Source organism: Lepus europaeus, chromosome 7 (assembly GCF_033115175.1).
Source record: "Lepus europaeus isolate LE1 chromosome 7, mLepTim1.pri, whole genome shotgun sequence".
NCBI classification, from domain to species: domain Eukaryota; kingdom Metazoa; phylum Chordata; class Mammalia; order Lagomorpha; family Leporidae; genus Lepus; species Lepus europaeus.
In genome coordinates this window covers 45203670-45224151 of record NC_084833.1, presented here as the reverse complement: position 1 = coordinate 45224151, position 20482 = coordinate 45203670, and the positions used below count along the sequence as shown (strand labels likewise).

General features: G+C 44.7%; 1 protein-coding gene across 3 annotated transcripts; it reads left to right on the top strand.

Annotated features, from left to right (window-relative positions):
* HTATIP2 (HIV-1 Tat interactive protein 2) lies at positions 1-20475 on the top strand. 3 transcript variants are annotated; one of them, XM_062198072.1, is made up of 6 exons: positions 1-146; positions 424-619; positions 3519-3626; positions 12956-13093; positions 17604-17665; positions 19325-20475. In XM_062198072.1, exons 1-6 carry the CDS (start codon positions 37-39, stop codon positions 19548-19550), a joined length of 840 nt encoding a protein of 279 aa, XP_062054056.1. In that variant the 5' UTR covers positions 1-36; the 3' UTR covers positions 19551-20475. The 3 variants fall into 3 exon arrangements, with proteins under 3 accessions (XP_062054056.1, XP_062054057.1, XP_062054058.1); XM_062198073.1 differs by lacking the exon at positions 1-146 and adding an exon at positions 162-302; XM_062198074.1 differs by lacking the exon at positions 1-146 and adding an exon at positions 196-286.
* The last annotated feature ends 7 nt before the right edge of the window (positions 20476-20482 follow it).

The window sequence follows — 20482 nt, the reverse complement described above, 5'->3', positions numbered from 1 at the left end:
GCGGAGGGGTAGCTTCAGGAAGGGACGGCTGCCCGGATGCGCGGGCCCGCGGCACTGGGCGCGGCGGCGAGCGCGCTGGTGGCCGCCTTGCTCCTGCTGCTGCGTGAGGACGCGGGGCCCGGTGCGGCCCCAGGGGACCCCGCCGGGTAGGGGACCGAGCCGGGCTCCCACACTCCTGCCGGGGCTGTGGCTGCTGTGGGGTCTAGAGGCCCGATGGAGCCAGTAGGTGGTGGCACCTGGGCGCACCCTGCAGGTCGGATCCCTTCCCAGGTGGCTGTTGGCACAGGTGCGGGGCCGCGCAGGTGACTCACCACTTTTCCCGTGGGCACCGATGAGGCGATGACAAATAAACAGCCCTTATATCAGGGGTAAGAACGGGCCGGCCCTTCCTCAGATCAGCAGCTGTCTGTGTTATTTCCCCAGCATGGCCGAGGCCGAGGAGCTGCCGAAGCTTCGGGAAGACTTCAGGATGCAGAACAAATCTGTCTTTATTCTGGGCGCCAGCGGGGAAACCGGCAAAGTGCTCTTAAAAGAAATCCTGGAACAGAGATTGTTTTCCAGAGTCACTCTTATTGGCCGGAGGAAGCTCACCTTCGACGAGGAAGCTTATAAAAATGTGGTGGGTATTTGAGCTGGGACCAAAAAATGTTCCTGCAGTGATTCTGCCTGGTGAACCCCTACTCCACTCCTGAGGGCTGAGCAGTGCGGGGCTAGTGGTAGAGGCAGCCAGAGGTGGTCAGTCGGTGCCTGATTGATCTGTGACAGCCCCTCCTGGAAGCCTTGGCCAGGTTGTAGGCCCAGGCCAGCCTCTTTCCCACAACCCGTCTCTCTGGCCACTGCTCTGTGTGGCCAGATCTAGCTTGTAAGGAGCACTGTGCCAAGTCCAAAGAGTTCTCTTTGCTGATTCATATTTGTACAGTTGGATTCTAGAAATGGTAGTGGGACCATGGCAGTTTTCTCAACTACTTTGCTTATTTTGTCGGCCTGTGCACTTCACATTGATGTGGTCAGTACATCTGAAAATGCAGAATGCAACAGGTGTATGGAAATGACCAGAGGGCGTATTTTTGCTTGTTAAGAATTTTCCCTGCTTAGCTTCCCAGGCTTGTGTCTGTAAGTGGAATATCCACACTTACGGTGGATATACCAGGTTTCTATCTGGTGATAACCCCTGAATGTATGAAGAGTGAGCTCCATGGAGACCAGGTACTCTAAACTGGTTTGCTGAACAGCAGTGAATTCAGTAATATAGTGTGATCCTGAGATGCCACACCTGCAGGATTTGGCCCTGCCGATTTCATAGATATCCCAGGTAAAAAGTGATCCCACAAATACATATCCTTGATTCCTTCAGGTCCATGTTCAGGTATTTTGCGAATGTCTTTGGTTCATCAGGACTTTCCTGTTTAAAACAGACATCTTTGCTTAGGTTTCTGCAGATAACGTGCGGTCTTCATAGTCTGGTTTGATGGACTATGTTAGATACTCCTAGTATTTGGAACCTGCCGTTGAAACCTTTGTTTTGAGAGTCAAGTTTTCATGGCACGTGTTTTGAGCAGGTGCTTTGTGAAAATGTGTGCTCCGGCAGCATTATGTAATTGCCAGGAGAATTCTTTAGGAGGAATTGACGGTAGGGAAGGAAACCAACATTTTTGAAGTTCTGGAAGACGGAATCTATCAGACTTTCATTTTTGAAGCTTTATAGCAAATCTTCATGGTTAGATGGGGGTTCTTAAATTTCAGTGTGCATGAGAATTCCTGTGGGAGCTTGTTAAAAATACAGGTTCTGTTTCACCAGTATTGCTATGGGACCCAGGAATATGCGTGTTTATCCAGCACCCACTGACTGATTCTGATGCAGGTGGGTTCATGGACTGGACCAAAGGAAAGATTATCACCTACATTCCATACCTGAAAAAAAAATGGAGTCATGATCACTAAGTTAGCCCCAATTACATACCTTGTAAGTAGCAGGCCCAAGATTTGAACCTAGGTCTTAGATTCCAAACACCATCCCATCCCCACATTATACTTGAGTGGTCTCTTTTTTGGTAGGCTACAGACAGATCTTTTATTTGTCCATAGAGAAATTGTAATTGAACCTAACTTTAGAAATCTAGTTAACCTTACAGGTACTGTGGACATTAAAGTTTGTGGGAAAATGGAATTAGAAGTGTATTTTGGTGCAAAAGTGTTTTTAACACCATGCATAGTTTTTTCATAATATGTATTCTCCATGATTTTTTAAAAAGATTTATTGATCTATTTGAAAGTCAGTTATACAGAGAGAAGGAGAGGCAGAGAGAGAGATAGAGAGAGAGAGAGAGAGGTCTTCCATCTGCTGGTTCACTCCCCAGTTGGCTGCAATGGCCGGAGCTTTGCTGGTCCGAAGCCAGGAGCCAGGATCATCTTCTGGGTCTGCCACATGGGTGCAGGGGGCCAAGGACTTGGGCCATCTTCTGTTGCTTTCTCAGGCTATAGCAGAGAGCTGGTTCAGAAGTGGAGCAGCCAGGACTCGAACCTGTGCCCACGTAGGATGCCAGCACTGCAGACGGTTGCTTTACCTACTATGCCATAGTGCTGGCCCCATCCATGATTTTTTAAAAAAGATTTATTTAGTTGAAAAACAGCTACAGGATGAGGGTGAGGGAGAGGGAGAGGGAGAGAGGGACAGAGAGAGGGAGAGAGACAGAGAACTCTAACATTCTTGGACTCACTTCCCAAATGGTTGCAACAGCCAGTTCTGGGCCAGGCTGAAACCAGAAGCCAGAAGTTCCATCCTGATCTCCCACCTGGGTGACAGGACCCAAGTACGTGGGCCATCTTTTTTTTTTTTTTAAGGTTTTATTTATTTATTTGAGAGGTAGAGTTACAGACAGTGAGAGAGAGAGAGACAGAGAGAACTATCTTCCATCCGTTGGTTCACTCCCCAAATGGCCGCAACGGCTGGAGCTGTGCCTTTCCAAAGCCAGGAGCCAGGAGCTTCTTCTGAGTCTCCCATGCGGGTGCAGGGGCCTGAGGTCTTGGGCCATCTTCTATTGCTTTCCCAGGCCAGAGCAGAGAGCTGGATTGGAAGAGGAGCAGCCGGGACCAGAACCGGTGCGCATATGGGATGCTGGCACCACAGGCGGAGGATTAACCTACTGTGCCACAGGGCCAGCCCTAGATCTTTTGCTGCCTTCCTAGTCACATTAGTAGGAAGCTGGATTAGAAGTGGAATATCCAGGGCTCAAACCAGCATTCCAGAATGGGATGCCAGCACCACAAGTGGCAGCTTAACCCGCTATGCCATAGTACTGGCATTTTGAAGACCTGTCATATGCAAGAGCTTAAAAAATGTCTGCATTGAAATCTAATACTACTTTCCATGAACTTTTTGAAGTACCCTAGGACATGTGTATTTTACTGCTTTTTGATTGGGAAAAATAAATTTGAAACATTTGATGTTACGTAGGCAAACCCTTCAGTAATGGTTTGTCGTTTATTCTTTAAATTAACACAGCTATTCCCTTGTCTAGAATCAAGAGGTGGTGGACTTTGAGAAGCTGGATGACTACGCTGCTGCCTTTCAAGGTCACGATGTTGGATTCTGTTGCTTGGGTACCACCAGAAAAAAGGCCGGGGCGGTAAGAAGCGATGTTCCCTTCCTCTTTTTGCTGCCCGGAGCCGTTTCTTGCTCCCTCTTGGTCTTTCTGCCCATTGCAGTGCTTAAGGTGGAAAAGCTCTGATTCTTTAAGATTCTCTGTGCTGCACTAACCTTTGCTGTCCTTTTAAGAGAACTGATAAGTTCTTCTTTCCTTCAGACTAATTCATTCCTCAGTGCTGGAGACATCGAACATATTTGTATGATCTTCCCTCTTGTAAATATCATTGTCATTACAATAGCCCCTCACTAATTACTGAATAAATGTAATTGGCTCATGCTGTTAGCAGTAGGCTTTTTCTCCTTTTTTTCCTTAATAAATGTTTTAAACTTGAAGCGTTCTCTCTCACTTGAGTGATTTGCTATTTCCACGCAGGCTGTGAACTGGGCTAGAACATCAGCACACCGCGGCACGATTCAGCCGTCCTCTGGGGGTGACTCAGCCCGCAGCGCTGATTCAACCCCGGTGATGATTCAGCCTTCACTGACGCAAAACTCCTTTAAGCACATTTTATCTTCTTTTTAATAGTGTTCTAAATTGAGTCGGCTCCTCTCCAGGAATCATAGTTTACTATATAGTTATAAGCCCTAATTTATGGTGTAGAGTCTGGGCAAATGCTAATACCTCTTATTTAATTTATAGTTGTCTTCAGTGTCTCTCTAGCAGAACTCACTTGCTGGAGCTCAATGTGTCTGTTAAATATGCAGAATCCTGTTTCTGCCATGGGCACTTAGCATTGGGTTATGAATAAGGCCGGTGCATCTGAATCTGTAGGGGAGCTTAGGGTTAGAAGCTATGGTTTATACCAGCTGCGTAGGTGGGCTCAGCTGAATTTCTGCAGGCCTCGTGGAGTCCAAAAAATAAATTCTGTTTATCCTTTCAGTTGAGGTGTTCCATGTTCACCTTGGAGCACAGTGTGGTGTTAAGTTCTGTGCTGGGAACTGTGGAGTGTAGAGAAGTTGGATTTGCCCATGAATTGGCACAGTGTCTCTGTTAGAAAGGGTCACGTTCCTACTCACCAGCTGGTACAGTCTTTTCTGTCCTAGAGACAGTCACAAGCCATGTGCCTTCCAAAGGCATCCAAAACTTTTGTCCTAGTACACTGCAGGTTTCACGGTCTCAACTGCCAACCTGATTTTGGTGGTGACTCAGCAAAATAAAATACTGCATTACGCATAGATCAGTTGATCTTCATGACATAAGGCAAATCTCATTGTAGAGCACTCCAGGGAAGAGTCCAAATTGCATTCAAACTGTGTAATGCAATTTTCCGAAGAATTGGGTGTCTTCATGATCCAGAATATATTTAAAAAAAAAAAAATAGGATTGTTTCCCCACCTCTCAGGCTTCTCAGTACCTTTTGTTCTCCTTTAAAATCCATTTGAAAAGATAAAAGCAATGAATGAGTAAACCAGGTAAAAGGCTAGCAAGCCAAGCTGTCTCATCAGTGAGTCAGGACTTAATGGTCTAAGAGGTAGTGACAGAAAGTAAGCTGACACTGTCTGGGAGAGATCTTCTTCTTCTTCTTTTTTTTTTTTTAATGAAACTAATCGGGGTTGGATGCAAGATAAAATTTGGAAGCTGTGATAACTTTGGGCAGTTTAAAAGAGAAGACAGCTCATCAGTGCTAGGTTGCAAGAGTTGCTGGGAAGGTCATTGTGGATTTCCAAACTCCTGCCAGGTGTTCTTTAGAGGCACTCACCTGCAGCTCATCAGATGGGTACTGCAAATCTGGTAGCAAGCCTAGTGTCATTCCGTAGCTGGTTTGTAACTGCAGCACCCCAGATTTTGCCCTTGCAACCCGAGTTTCCAATAGAGAAACTGCAAGAACTCCAGAGATTCTATCTCAGTGTTTAGATCTCCCAATTTACTGCCCTGTGGTCTTCAGTGCATTAATTTGCTGAGGCCTTCATAACAAAGTTCCACAACCTGGATGGCGTAAACAACAGAAATGTACGGCCTAATGGTTCTAGGGCCTGGACGTCTGAGCTGAAGTTGTCTGTAGGGTTGGCTTCTTCTGAGAGCCAGGAGAGAAAGGTTAGTTCAGGTCTCACTCCTTCTCTGTGTCTCCTCTTTCTCTGTGCCTCTTCACATGGTGTTTTCCCCGTGTGTGTGTGTGTCCACATTTCCGCTTTTAGAAGAGCACCAGTCATAATGGATTAGGGGCCACCCTCCTCACTGTGGCCCCATTTGAACTAATTACAGTGATCCTGTACAGTAATCCTGTTTCCAAATAAGGTCACACTCTGAGGTACTAGGTGGTTGGGACTTCAACATAGACTTTGTAGGGGCACACAATTCAACCTATAAAAGTCTGTCTACTTAGATTTCTGTTGAAAATGGTGCTCAGATAGGTGCATGAGCTTTCTAATCTTCATTTCACATTCAGAAGCCATAGTTGTTGAAGCAGTGCAGTGGCTTCCTGATATGGGCCTGATCCATATCTACTGGATCTAAATCTGAGATTGGAGTCTGTATTTTTAGCAAGCTTCTTGGGAAATCCAGATGCAGCCAGCCCTGTTCTTCTTGCTGCACCTGCTTTCGGGAGGACCTTACCTGCTGTTTTTCTGGGTAGTTGTATATGTTCTTCAACTTGCTTTAGTGAGTAACTTATATGCTAGGGAAGGTTGACGTACCCTTTGAAAACCAGATCTACATTGACCTTGAGTGAAGAGCAAAAACTTAAGGATACCACTCAAAAACAATGCGTTTCTCCTTTGTGTTAAGAAAAGGGTTTGGTTGGGAGTCTGATAGGGTTTCTCCTCTTCATCTCCTTACCCATTCAGAGTGGGCTCCAGCAGTCTGGGTCTTAGATTCTGTTGGATGGGTATGTCAGTAATGTGAAGAAAGACTGCAACTGCTGTAGTATTTGTTGTACTACAATAGAGTCTCATGGCTTCTGGTTGTAGTGATAGACTCTTCTAATCTGGGAGTTTGCAACTACAACTTGTGGGCCAAATACTGAGCAGCACCTAGTTGGCCTGTGAGCTAAGGGCAGTTTACTATTTTTAAAAGATTAAAAAATTCCAAGAATAATATATGTCATGCCATTTGAAAATTTAAGAAATTTAGATTTTAGTATCCATAATTAAACCTTCATTGGAATACAGCAATGTGCAGTACCCTACATATTATCTGTGGCTACTTTTGTGCTATAATGCTAACAATGTAAGCATGCTCATTACAGAAGCTTCCAGTGCCGAAAGCATTTACTATCTGATCCTTCACAGAAACAGTTTCTCCATTCCTCTTCTAATGTCTGTTGTTTCTGATGTCTAGGAGGGAGCTTGTGAAGGAGCAAGGACCCAGGTCAGGGGTGAGGAACCTTTTTTCTGCCAAGCACTGTTTAGGTATTTCTAACGTCATCTAACATCGGGCCATACCAAATGGTCAACTTAAAAATTGACCTGCCATAGATTTATTGAATTTTGAGTCCCACCTGCAGTTGCCTTAATAAGGCCGGAGTGGAGGCCAGATGTTTCCCACTCCAGACCTAAATGACTCAGGGGACTCAGATCACAGGCTCTATTTGGATGCCAAGTAGCTGGGGAACTTGGGTATGATGGTTAGCTTCTGTGAACTGTGCCTCCTTGTCTTTTGAAAGCAGAGGTGGCCACTACAAATTCCCTTCCAACTGCAAAATTCTTTGATTCAGCGATATAGAGAGAAGTATTCCCCAAGTGGAAAAAATTCTAATGTAGAGATTGACCCAGGAATCCTCATTATCTGATTTTATTTTTCTACCCAGAGCTCTTTCCCCTACCTAGATCCTTCCCTGCTACTGTACCTCAAATATAGTGGTGCCCTCCAGGACACAGATGGGGTCTCAGCTGATACCATTGGTTGGTTGTCAGCATGTCTGTTTTCTGGTCTAATTTATGGTCAGAATGAAGCAGAAATGTGGCTAAGTGGGTCCATTTACAGAGTGATAGACCCTTCCTCCTCAGAGAAAGACTCCATGACCTTGAGTCATTGGGCATGGTTTGTTGTCCTATCAGTCAGCTCTGAAATACCTTGTTAGGGTGAATTGTTCTGAAGCCAGAGTGCTGTTCTGAGTTTTCAGGCATTGGTAAAGAAGAGAAGAGGAAATACTTAATAACTCTGGATTTTAACAAGACTTAAAATAGGAATAACTGGGGAATCTGACTTCCTGGAGGTTTGTGGAGCCTGTGTAGATATCTCTGCTTAGTACATTGTGTTTATTTTGAGTGGGTATTGGGAAGGATTTCATTAATTCCTTTCTCTGGAAGAAACTCTGATTAGAGTAGAACACACCTGCTATGTAATCATAAAGCCATGATAAACCTGATGGACTTTGTGTTCTTTCTTTTTTCTGGCCATATATGGTTAGGGAAAGTAAGTACAGTTTTGCTGAAAACTGTTTCTGAAATACAGAGTAGTGTGTTTTAGTTAGTTTTTCTATTGTTTTTTAATTTGAGCTATTGGAAAACAGGGCAGGGCATTAATAAGATTTTAAAGATCGCTCCCTCCATCTATAAATGGAAACTGCTTTACTTCAAAGAAAGTGTGTGTCGATAGCTCCTAGCCAGTCAACCAGGACCCTTGCTTAAGTTCCATTTCTAAGTCCTTGAAAGCCGTTGACCCTTTTGCTTTTGAATTTCATTCAGCAGCTAACAGGCCATGCCATCAGGGTGAGGGAAGTGAAATTCAAAATGTAGTGGGCTTGGAAAAACGCGTATCTATAATCAGCTTGAGGGCTCAGAGGATTTGTGAAATCGTTTTGGATTAGCAGCCATTGATTGCTAATAAAACAATATTTAGCTTTGTCCAGAGAACAGCAATGGAGAAAGGTATGGGCACCTTGTCAACGGGGCCCATTGAGCAGGGATGATGGGTAAGTGTGGGGGTCTCTGTGGCGGCGTGGGTGCTCGTCCTTCAAGGAGCGGTTGTCAGCCGCCGGCGAGGCCGGTGAAAGGAAGGACGCCAGAGGCTGATGGCTGGGGGGGTATTGGTGTGCCTTAGCTGACTAATCAGATTGAAAAAGGCCCATGGTATTTATGTCACTTTAATTTTCATCAAACAATTGGAGACGACAGCACTCTATTAAGGAGAGGTTGATCCAGAACTAAAGCCAAATAAATTAGGGTCTCAGTTTAATCAAATTATCCCTTTACTGGCTCTGGGATTAAGTGAGGGAGACAGCGTCGGTCTAGAGACTTGTGATTGGTTGAATCTTTCCCTTATTTTTAAAGAAGCCGATGAAAGAAAACGCATTTTAGCAGCAACAACTATAATAATCCTTCTAAGAACTTGTGCTAAAAGAACAACACAAATCACAGAATTTATTTCACTAGTCAACTATGTGATTTTATTGTGAATAGCAAACCTATTATTAAAAATTAGATTTCTGGTGAATTGGAGTGAGGAGAAGAAATAGGTATGGAAGAGAAATTTGTTGTTGTGTTTTAGAATTTTCCTACACAGTTTTGGGTTGTTTTTCTTGGCATGCTTTCAGCACATTAAAGTTTCATTTTGGAGAAAGACTCGAGAAGAATCACTCCTCTCTCTCTCTCTCTCTCTCTGTCTTCAGGATGTGTTGAATATTAAAATTACTTTTCTTTCCATTGAGTTACAAAGCAACAACCTGAATTTGAACCAGCTTGTAAGACAGGTTAGCCAAGTCTATTATTTAAGCTCAAACGTCAACGTGTATAACACAAAAGGAAAAGGTGATGGTTCGTGGGACAGGAGATAAATTTATTTTACCTAAGGTAAGGCAGATAAATAGCACTGCGCTGCAGGTAGTAGATGTGGTTAAAAATGTACTGGTGAGTGATGAGAAAGGAGGCTGTAGGGGGCTTTTAGGGTAAGGGTAATGCTCTAGTTCCCGTCTGGGAGGTGGTTGCAGAAGATGTCACTTTAAGAAAATCCACCAAGCTCTGTGTTTATAATATGTATACTTTTTTTTTTTTTTTTTTGACAGGCACACAGTGAGAGAGAGAGAGACAGAGAAAGGTTTTCCTTTTCTGTTGGTTCACCCCTCAATGGCTGCTGCCGTCAGCGCGCTGTGGCTGGCGCGCTGTGGCTGGTGTACTGTGTTGATCCAAAGTCAGGAGCCAGGTGCTTCTCCTGGTCTCCCATGCAGGTGCAGGGCACAAGGACTTGGGCCATCCTCCACTGCACTCCCAGGCCACAGCAAGCTGGACTGGAAGAGGAGCAACCGGGACAGAATCTGGCGTCCTGACCGGGACTAGAACCCGGTGTGCTGGCGCCGCAAGGCGGAAGATTAGCCTGTTGAGCCGCGGCGCCGGCCAATATGCATACTTTTACAATATACTTCATTGCAAAGCCAAAAACATGCTGGGCCTGTTGTTTTAAAATTGCATATTTTGGGTGGGGGTTTTTGCTGCTCTAGCAAATTACAAATTACCACAAACTTAGTGCTTTAAAAACACAGATTTATTATCTTACAGTACTACAGGTTAGGAGTCTTCTGCGAGTTATCACTAGGATAAAATCAAGGTGCTGATCGGGCCTGTTCCATCTTGGAGGCTTCAGGAAAGAACCCACTTCCTACCATCTCCCGCACCTGCAGCGGCCTGCATTCCTTGGCCCACAGACCCATTTCTCCATGTTCTGGGCCAGTCCTCTTCACATGGCATAACTCTAGCCTCTTCTGCTTCGATCCTCTGTTTTCAGGGACCCCTCTGGATATGTGAGGCCTTCTTGTGTGATCTAGAATGATCTCCTTATGTTAGGGTTGGTTGATTAGCAACCGCAATTCCCCTTTGCCATGTAACCTTTTTGTAGTCATTTTTATCATTAGAGCAGGAGATCAAAAGGAACATGAGTGGGAGGAAAGAGCCCTCCTGAAGGCCTCAAGAATCTGGAGTTCTGCTCTGCTGTGCTGCTTCCCAGCTGGCAGTTCACTGGACCTTATCTCCCGCCTACACATGAGGGAGATCGACGTGATACCCCCTGAGGTCCCTCCTAACGTCTGTGAAAGATATACATCACCACACCAAATAGAGCATTTAGAATCACGAGCTGCCACAGTGACAGTTGTAAATTAAAAAGGTCACTGGGGAGGGACAAGTGTCTGGCGCAGTGATTAATATGCCATTGGAGCACCTGCATCCCATATTAGAGTGCCTGGGTTCGAGTCCCAGCTCCACACTTAATTCCAGCTTTCTGCTGGTGTGCACCCTAGGAGGCAGCGGGTGATGGCTCAGGTAGTTGGTCCATTGCACGTATTTCAGAGACCTGGATTAAGTTCCTGGCTCCTGACTTCATCCTGGCCTAGACCTGGCTTGTGGGCATTTGAAAAGTCAGCCAGTGGATGGGAGTGCTCTCCCTTTCTCTCTCTCTCTCTCTCTCTCTCTCTCTATATATATATATATATATATATGTGTGTGTGTGTGTGTGTGTGTGTATATATATATACATTTATATGAATATAAACATATAGATTAAAAAAAATCATTGGGTAGTAGTCCAGTCTTCATATTTGGAATCCCACACTGTAAGACATCATTATATAATTTTGTCACTCAGTGTCAGTAGACTTTAAACTTCTCTTCAGTTGTCTCAAGTTTGAGGATGTCAAATTTACAGGGAGCCCAGGAAGCTGTTACTCCGTAGAATTCCCTGCTCTGGGTTCCTTCAGTTAGGCCCTGGACATGAATCTTCATTCTGTCGTTTGTGTCATCCTTTTCTCTCCTGCTTTCATTGCCTTTTAGTTCTGTGTGGTTTTTTTCCTGACTAGTTTTGTCTTTTCTCAGCTTTGTTGGACTTTGATTCATTTAAGTATTTTTGGAGCACCTACCACGTTCTGGGCATATGCAGATGCTGCCAGGTGATTAAGAAGACAGAGCTAGCCACCAGCCTCACTGAACTGAGTCTAGACAGGGGCTCTGTGCTTGTTTTTTATTATAAACCCATGAGTAAGAACACTTGAGGATGGGTTCCTTACTAATGTGTAAGGTATGTTGTATAGTATACCCCCAGATTGGGAAACTAAATATATTTGGTTCTCTTAGTACAGGTGTGGGGAATGGCCAGCCCACTGACAGTATAAGGCCCACAAAATCATTTCATCTGGTCTCGCCAGGGCAGCTGCAAGTGGAACTTGAAATTCAATGAATCTATAGCAGGCTATTTTTTAAAGTTTTTTTTAATTTATTTGAAAGGCAGAGTTACAGAGAGGCAGAAGCAGAGAGAGAGAGAGAGGCCTCTCATCCGCTGATTCACTCCCTTGGTATCTGCAATGGCCAGAGTTATGCCGATCCAAAGCCAGGAGCCGGGAGCTTCCTCTGGGTCTTCCACATGAATGCAGGGGCCCAAGAACTTGGGCCATCTTCTACTGCTTTCCCACACCACAGCAGAGAGCTGGATTGGAAGTGGAGCATCCGGGATTTGAACTGGCTCTCATATGGGATGCTGGCACTGTAGGTGGCAGTTTTACCCACTTTGCCACAGTGCCAGCCCCTTTGGCAGGCTAATTTTTGAGATAATTTTGGGGGCCAGCATTGTGGTGTAATCAGTAAAGCTACTGACCGAGATACCAGCATCTCATATGGGCACCAGTTCGAGTCCCAGCTGCTCCACTTCCAATCCAGCTCCCTGCTAATGTGCCTGGAAGATCAGTGGAAATTGGCTCAAGTGCTTGGACCCCTGCACCCACACACCCTTGTGGAAAATCTAGATGGAGCTCCAGGCTCTTGGCTTTGGCCTGACCCAGCCCATTGCTGTTTTGGCCATTTGGGGAGTAAACTGTGGATGGAAGATCTCTCTCTGTTTCTTCTACTCTCTCTGTAACTCTGTCGCATAAAGAAATAAATCTTTAAAAAAGGGGAGGGGGATGATAACTTTGTATGACATACAAATGATGTTATAAATATTCAGAGTGCCTTTGGCAATAAAAAGATTCCACACCCCTGTCTTAGTGTCTGGGCAACATCCCTAGAAGAGTTGACCTAGAAGAGAAGATAGAGAGAAGGTTGTAAGACCATAAAATTATTAAAAGACAAATGTGTAACTCAACGCGGTTTCCCAGCTTGATGGTATGGTTCCCCTGGCTCCGCGCAGTTTTGTATAGTGTGTGTTTCAGTGCCATCGTCCTTGCTTTGTCATTGCCGTTTGCCTTGCTGCTGAAGCTTCTGTGCCTATCTGGAGGACTGTACTTGGAGTATTTCCCAGGGTCTTCGCCTGTCTTTCGTGTCTTGCTCGGATGCATTTTATTTAGATCCCCTCTTCCCCCTGGCCTCGCAGACTGCCACCCAAGCTGAGTAGCAATCTTTAAAATAAACTCGCAGCTTTTTGGAAATAACTCACATCCTTTTCCCCCTCAGGATGGATTTGTTCGTGTCGACCGAGATTATGTGCTGAAGTCTGCAGAGCTGGCAAAAGCTGGAGGGTGCAAACATTTCAACTTGCTGTCTTCGAAAGGAGCTGATAAGTCGAGCAATTTTTTATATCTACAAGTTAAGGTTTGTGCATGTTTCCAGCTTTCATAACTGTAGAGAACCCGGCCAACTGGCAGTTCTAAATATTAGAGTACTGTATAATACCAACAATCTGTAAATGTGTTATGCATTTTTCTAGCTATAGGGACTGTTCCTTCAGGAATATATTCAGTAAATGGGAGTTATTTGAAAGATAATTTCCCATATCTTTCCCCCTATTAATTAATCAGTAACCAATGGAATGAGATGCGGCAGCTCTGGCCAGTGTGGCATCTTAGCACTGGAAGAAACTAGGAGACAGTGATTCTTAAACTTTTCCCTCAGTTGCCCTAACAGCTGACAGGAATATTTCAGTTTCCTGTAGATCCTGGGACAGCTAAGCTGAAGCAGTCTGCTAGGTACAAGCTTAACTTTCTTGAGTCTTCTGTTTTATCTTAAAAGGAAATCCATGTACATTTACACGAGTGTACATTCAGTTCTGTACATGCTGTTAACATACCCCTGTTCATTTTAGTAAACATAAATATAAATTCCATGTTTACTTTATTAAGAAGATTCCATTGACTTACCTTCAGGATGAATCAGTGCTGAAGGAGTGCAGGCCATGGCTCTGCTTTGTGTGGCTCCTGGTGCACCCCCAGTGCCCTTAGTTTACAAAGCAGGGCCTCAGAGGGCACTCCGCTGACGACTTCCAACGTGAAATCTTTTTACACGAGGTCCTCCAGCTTCTGCTTCAGTATCTGCAGCAGTAGGGAGTTTAGCCACTTGTTAAAACCTCCTCACCTTGCTCAGATCCACTTAAAGGCCTCCAGTTGAAATCCATCATTCTATATTTGAATTGTTATCAGTTCTGCATTTTAAAACAACAAAAACAAGTGTAATCCTTTTTTTTTTTTTTTGCCTGTAGTCTTTAACATATTTGGAGATTGAGATTGCTTTAATTGTGTTTTTCCCAGTCATAAGTCCTTGCACCATTCTTTATTAGTTCCTATTTCTACCTCCTTCTTCACCCTTCTTCACTTTGTTAAGGGAAAATGTCACAAAGATGTACCAGAATTGTAGTGGAATTACTACTTTTCATGTCCTGGACACCATACCTTGATACCTCTTTTTTTTTTTTTTTAGTGAGATTAAGAGAGTAACCATTTTAGTAAATATCCTTTATCAGTTTGCTCATGATAAGTCTGTGATAATATAAATTTTTAGAACTTTTCCACATGGCTTACAGCTGAGTCATATCTTTCCTATCCTAAAATGGTATTTTGAGCCAGGTAAAGATCAGGGAGCCACTGATGAAGTTAAATCAAGAATGAATGGTTTAATATTTTAGAGTTTAGAACAGTACTGAAAAGGAAAAGTATCTGTCCAAATACGAATGGAGGTTCTGAGAAATGTTATCAAGTAGGATTTTTGTTCTCACTGCTAGCGTAATAAAAATTCATATCTTTTTGGAAAGAAAATATGTTTTTTCATCTTTAAGAATAAAGACATGACAGCCATAATACTGATTAAATTGAATAAAAAGAATAATATCTGGCATTCATTGAGTAAGGCGTACTCTTTTTTATCTGTGAGGGAGATGGAGAGAGACAGAGATTGCCCATCTATTGGTTCACTCCCTAAATGCCCACAATGGCTGGGATTGGGCCAGGCTGAAGCCAGAAGCCTGGAATGTGATCCAGGTCCCCCCGTGAGTGTGGCAGAGACCCAAATACTTGAGCAATCACCACCTGCTTCCCAGGACACACAATAGCATGAAGCTGGCATCAGGAGCAGAGCCAGGTCGAACCCAGGTACGCCAACATGGAGTGCAGGTGCTCCAATGACTTCTTAATCTCTACACCAATGGCCCACCCCCAGGTAGTGTTCTGAGGCCTTTGATGTGCATGTGTGTGGAAACTGAGGTACCATGATATAAGATCACCAGCTAGTCAGTGGCCTAGGTAGGATTTCAACACAGGCACTGTGATTCCAGGACCCAGCAGAAGGACCTGCCACAGTACCTGGGCCACGACAGAGACTCAGCAAATCCTTAGCAAGGCCAGGAAAACAGAAAGAGACCTCTCCATTCGCTAAAGTTGACCTGCTTTACCAGCTGCACTGGGTTATGCATTAGACTAATTAAAAGAACAGCAAGCCAGATGAATGTTGAGGAATCTTCCCTCCTGAATAAAGCATCGTCTCCTGCATGTAACATTCTTAGTGTTTATCTCCGATGTTCTCGGTCTCCTTATGGGTGAACTCTCCTCCTCGCACCTGGATGTAGAAAGTCCTGCATCCTTTAGGAACAGTTACTGTACTCAACAACATTTCAGGCTGCCTTCACTGTGGGCCAGCTGTGGGGAGAATCAGTCACATCCTTTTATGGGCTTCCTGCTGTGCTGTGGGGAGAGATGCTGGGGTATGGAGCCCAGAGTACTGGGGTGTGTTCTGTGCCCTCAGAGTCTGCTCTGTGGGGGAGGACACCACTTTCCAGAGTATGTGATCTTTTGTTATTGCACACAGTCCTTGACCTCAAAGATCTTTAAATCCGCTTGTATTAGGGGATCCCCAGAGGCATCCCCAAATTCAGTAGTGTGCTACATGGCTCACAGGACTCAGTATATAGTCATTCTCACAGCACTGATGCATTACAATGAAAACATAAAGCAAAGGGAGAAGGGCATGGTGTGAGTCTGGAGGAAAGCGGATGCAGGCTTCCACGAGGCCTCCTCTCCCTCTCTCAGCTCTGTTTGCACAGGCTGAGCCCACTTTCTCCAGAGTGAATACTGTCTACCAGGGAAATTTGCCTGAGCCCAGGATTAAGTCACAAAGGTGCACCCAGGCTGGCAAAAATTGCAGAGCTTCAGAAAGAAAGCAGCATAAACCACCCTGTAGGCACCAGCTCTTCAGGCACAGTGACATTCTCCTTGTCAGCCAGGGAATGCTGGGAGCACTCCTGAAATCCAAGTTCCCAAACCCATGCTCAAGGGCAGGCAGTCTCAGCTTGCTACGGTAACTCCTACACACACTGCTGATAGAATCAAAACACATCATTGTTAAAAGCTAACCAAGAAGTGCATTTCTACATAAAACCTAGTCTGTGATTGTTAGTAATAGAACACTACTAGAATGATGGCCATCAGTTGATGAATGGATGAATAAGATGTGGTACATCCATACAGTGGACCATTACTCAGCTGTAAAAAGGAATGCTACACGCTACAATGTGGATGAACCTTGAAAACATTATGCTAGATCTCAGAGAGGCAGTCACAAAAGGCCACAAATTATATGGCTCCATTGATAAGGAATGTCCAGAATAGACACAACTGTGCACACAGAAGGTAGGTTAGTGTTTGGCGAGGTCCTGGGAGAGAAGATGGGGAGTGACTGCTAATGGTATGGGATTTTTTTTAGGGTGATAAAATGTTTTAAACTTAGATTATGATGAATGTACAACTGTCCATATACTAAAATCCACTGATTAAAAAATTTAAAGGATGTTTAAAAATAAGCAGCTAAGGTTATGTGATCTGGCAGGCTAGGGCCATGTGAGTGTGGGAACAGGCCAGGAGGAAGGAGGAATGCCTGCCTCTGGCTGTCGACTGGCAAGGCCTTCTGAGGGGCCTGCAGCCTGCGCTCCCCTGGCATTTCTGGCTATGCTATGGCAATGCTTAACACATTGCATGAACAATCATGGGTTGCTTACCAACTCAGTTTAAAGCAGCATCTGGATGTAATCTCATTGTCTTTTGAACTTCCGTGGGGTTTGCTAAGTGAGACACTGGGGCCAGGGTTGTGGTCCAGCAGGTTAAGCTGCCGCCTACAACACCAGCATCCCATATGAGTGCTAGTTCAAGTCTGGCTGTTCCACTTCTGATCCAACTCTCTGCTATTGCATCTGGGAAAGCAGAGGAAGATGGCTCAAGTCTTTGGGCCCCTACACCCACGTGGGAGACCCCTCCCCTCCGTGGAGTTCCTGGCTCCTGGTTTTAGCCTGGCCCAGCCTATGTCATTGCAGTCATTGGAGGCATGAACTAGTAGATGAAAAATTTCTCTCTCCTTCTCAAACTCTGGCTTTCAAATCAATCAATCAATCAATCTTTTTTTTTAAAGAAGTGAGTGGCACAGAGGGTCTGTGGGTTTTAGACACCCCAGAACTATCTATAAGCCAAAAAAAGGCTGATGTCTGCTAGCCTGCTTTGTTAACCTGGATTAAAGGGAGAGTATTCTGTCATGATTGATCTACTAGTGTATCATGTACCCTCACTGGATCTGGCCAGTGTTCATGAAATGAGAGGCCCAGTGATGCTGCCATTCACTCTTTCAGAAGATCCTATGAAAACACTCCATATAGCAGGATTGAATGATCTCTTCCTTTTTTAATATCTCTGACTCTTTGGAATCTAAAATGTTTGATAAAGATGTTTATGAGTTTTGAGACCTAAGGAAACAGATTATCTTCAGAACCCTAAATGATTTTCCCTTAAGATTAACCTAAGTGTGCTGGTCTCACTTAAATACTAAAAATGTGGGGTTTTTTTCTTAACAGGGGGAAGTGGAAGCCAGAGTTGAAGAATTAAAATTCGATCGCTACTCAATATTTAGGCCTGGGTAAGTATTCTTACTGCTGGAGAGTATTCTGTGGCTTGTCAGTCCCTAGAGCTCATGTTCCTTTTGGAGAGGCTGACATCTGAGGTATTATTGTAAGATATGAAAGATATAGGCGAGAGGTGGCTTGCCTCTCTGAAGGACCCACCCCTTGGCTTTGAAAGAACAGGTCAGTGGTGGTACCAGCTGCAGAACAATTCAGAAATTCCTGGATGGCACCAGCTACCTTCTTTTGAAACATTGTCTTCCTGTACCACCGTATCAGCTTGGGCTGCCGTGATGGAGTCCACAGACCAAGTGGCTGAGGCAACAGAGATGGATTTTCTCAGTCTGGAGGCTGAGAGTCCAGGATCAGGGGCCTGCCAGTGTTGCTCTCTGGGGAAGCTTTTTCCCTCACTGGCAGATGGGTGCCTTCTGTCTGTGTCTTCACCTGGCAGTTGTTGGTATATTGAGTGTATCCCTCAAAGGCTCACATTGGAAGCCTCCTCTCCAAAGTGGCTGCAGGTGGTGGAAGATGGGTCCTGGATCAGGCGTTTGGTGTGATGGTTAAGACCCTGCTTGGGGTGCCTGCATCCCGAATCAGAGTGCCTGGGTTCAAGTCCTGTCTCCCCTTCCAATTCTAGCTTCCTGCTAATGTGCACCCTGGGAGGCAGCAGATCATGGCTCAAGTAGTTGGGTCTCTGACACCACATAGGAGGACCTGTTGGAGTTCCAGGATCATGGCTTTGGCCTAGCCCTACCCTCGCTGTTGTGGTGTCTGGGGAGTGAACCAGTACATGGGAGATTCTCTCTCTCTCGCTTACTCTGGCTCTCTGTCTCTGCATGTCTGCCTTTCAAATAAATGAATAAAAATTTAAAAAGGATATGAGATCTAGTTAAGTATCAGGGTGGGGGCATCACCCTAGGAGGGGATTAATTCAAGTATTTGGGGATTGTATGAGTTCTCAACAGAGTGGGTTGTTAGAAGGGAGCCTGGCAGTTCCCTTGAATATTTCTTCTGTGTGCATTACTTGCCACTCTTTTTTCTTTCTTTCTTCCTTTTTTTCTTTTTTAAGATTTACTTATTTATTTGAAAGGCAGAGTTAGAGAGAGGGAGAAACACACAGAGAGAAGGATTCCACTCTCCAGTTCACTCTCCAAATGGCTGCAACCAGGCTGAATTCTGGAGCCAGGAACTCCATCCAGGTATCCCACATGGGTGGCAAAAACCAAGCACTTGGGTCATTGTCCTCTGCTTTTCCAGGTGCATTAGCAGGGAGCTGGATCAGAAGTGGAGCAACCAGGCCTCCCCAATTTGAGCTGCGGCACCATAGGCAGTGGCTTAACTGTGCCACTGTGGCTGCCCCTACTCGCCACTCTTGCATGCACTCTGGCCACTGTGATTCCATCCGCCATGATGGGCCCTCACCAGGTCTGAGCAGATGCTGGTGCCCTTAAGCCTTCAGAAATGTGAGCTAAACAAACCCTTTATTATCAACTACCCAGCCTTAGGTATTTTAAGAGCAACACAAAATGAGTTAAGAGAGACATCACTTAACCTCAGTTACCTCTCACATTGGCAGTTAAGGGTTCAACATACAAATTTTAGTTCAGTCCACAGCACTCAATATGGTCAGAATGCAAGTTACCATCTCCTCTTGTTTTTCTTTTTTTTCTCTTTAGAGTTCTATTATGTGACAGGCAAGAATCTCGCCCAGGTGAATGGATGGTTAGGAAATTCTTTGGTTCTTTACCAGAATCCTGGGCCCGTGGGCAATCTGTGCCTGTGGTGACCGTGGCTAGAGCAATGCTTAACAACATGGTGAGACCAAGCGACAAGAAGGTGGAACTTCTGGAAAACAAGGGCATCCATGACCTGGGGAAGGCCAGTGGCTCTCTCAAGCCATGAGACTTTGCACTGTAAACCCCACACCCAGCACCACATTGGTAATTTCAGGGTCTAAAGAAAAGTCAGCATGCCTCAACTTTGTTGTTTATTCTGGGACACTCAGAGCCAATCAGGACACAATCGTGCTCTGTCTCAGTGGTTCAGAGCCCAGCTGTACGTGCAGCTCAACCAGGGAGCTTTGGAAGAACAGATTCCTAGGCTCTATCTTAAGCTTTCCAGATCAGAAGTTCTGGGACGTGGACACCAGAATACATGCTTTCCTTTTGCTAAAACTGCTGCTGGTGGTTCTGACGTCGCTGGTTGGGAGACCAGCTTTGAAACACTTGCCTGCAGAGTCACAGCAGCAGTCTCTGATGGACCACAGAGATGAGCTCTGTTCTAAAACTGGTGACATTGTTGTCTCTGAGTTATCCAGGTGCTAATGAACCATATAGCATTGTGTAAGTGAACATTGTGCCTTTACTACTGCTTTGGAAAATATAATAAAAGTTAGAGCTAAGCTTATATAGTTCACGGGGAAAATGAAAAAGAGGAATAAATGGACATCTTAGGTGCTTCTTCAATTGTTTGAAAATGTCCAAGTATTCGTGGTGAAAGAATGGCAATTAATATTTATTAAGTGCTTGCTAAGTTTTATCTTTACATGTGTTAGCTGTATGTTAACCTTCCAAACCGTCCATACTGTCATTAACCTCGTATCTTAAATGGGGAAACAGGCTCTTTGTAGTCAGCTTTCTTGCCCAAGGGCTAAAGCTGAAAACATCGCTGGGAAACGTCGGTCAGGATTCTAACCTAGATCAGCCTGATTGCATGGCTTCTACTTTTATGTACTCTGCAAGAGCACCCTGTATCTGCGTATTTTCCAGTGACTCCAGTTAATTGTTAATACAAGTTGTGGATGAATAAAATTGGAATATTTGGGTTTCTCCATT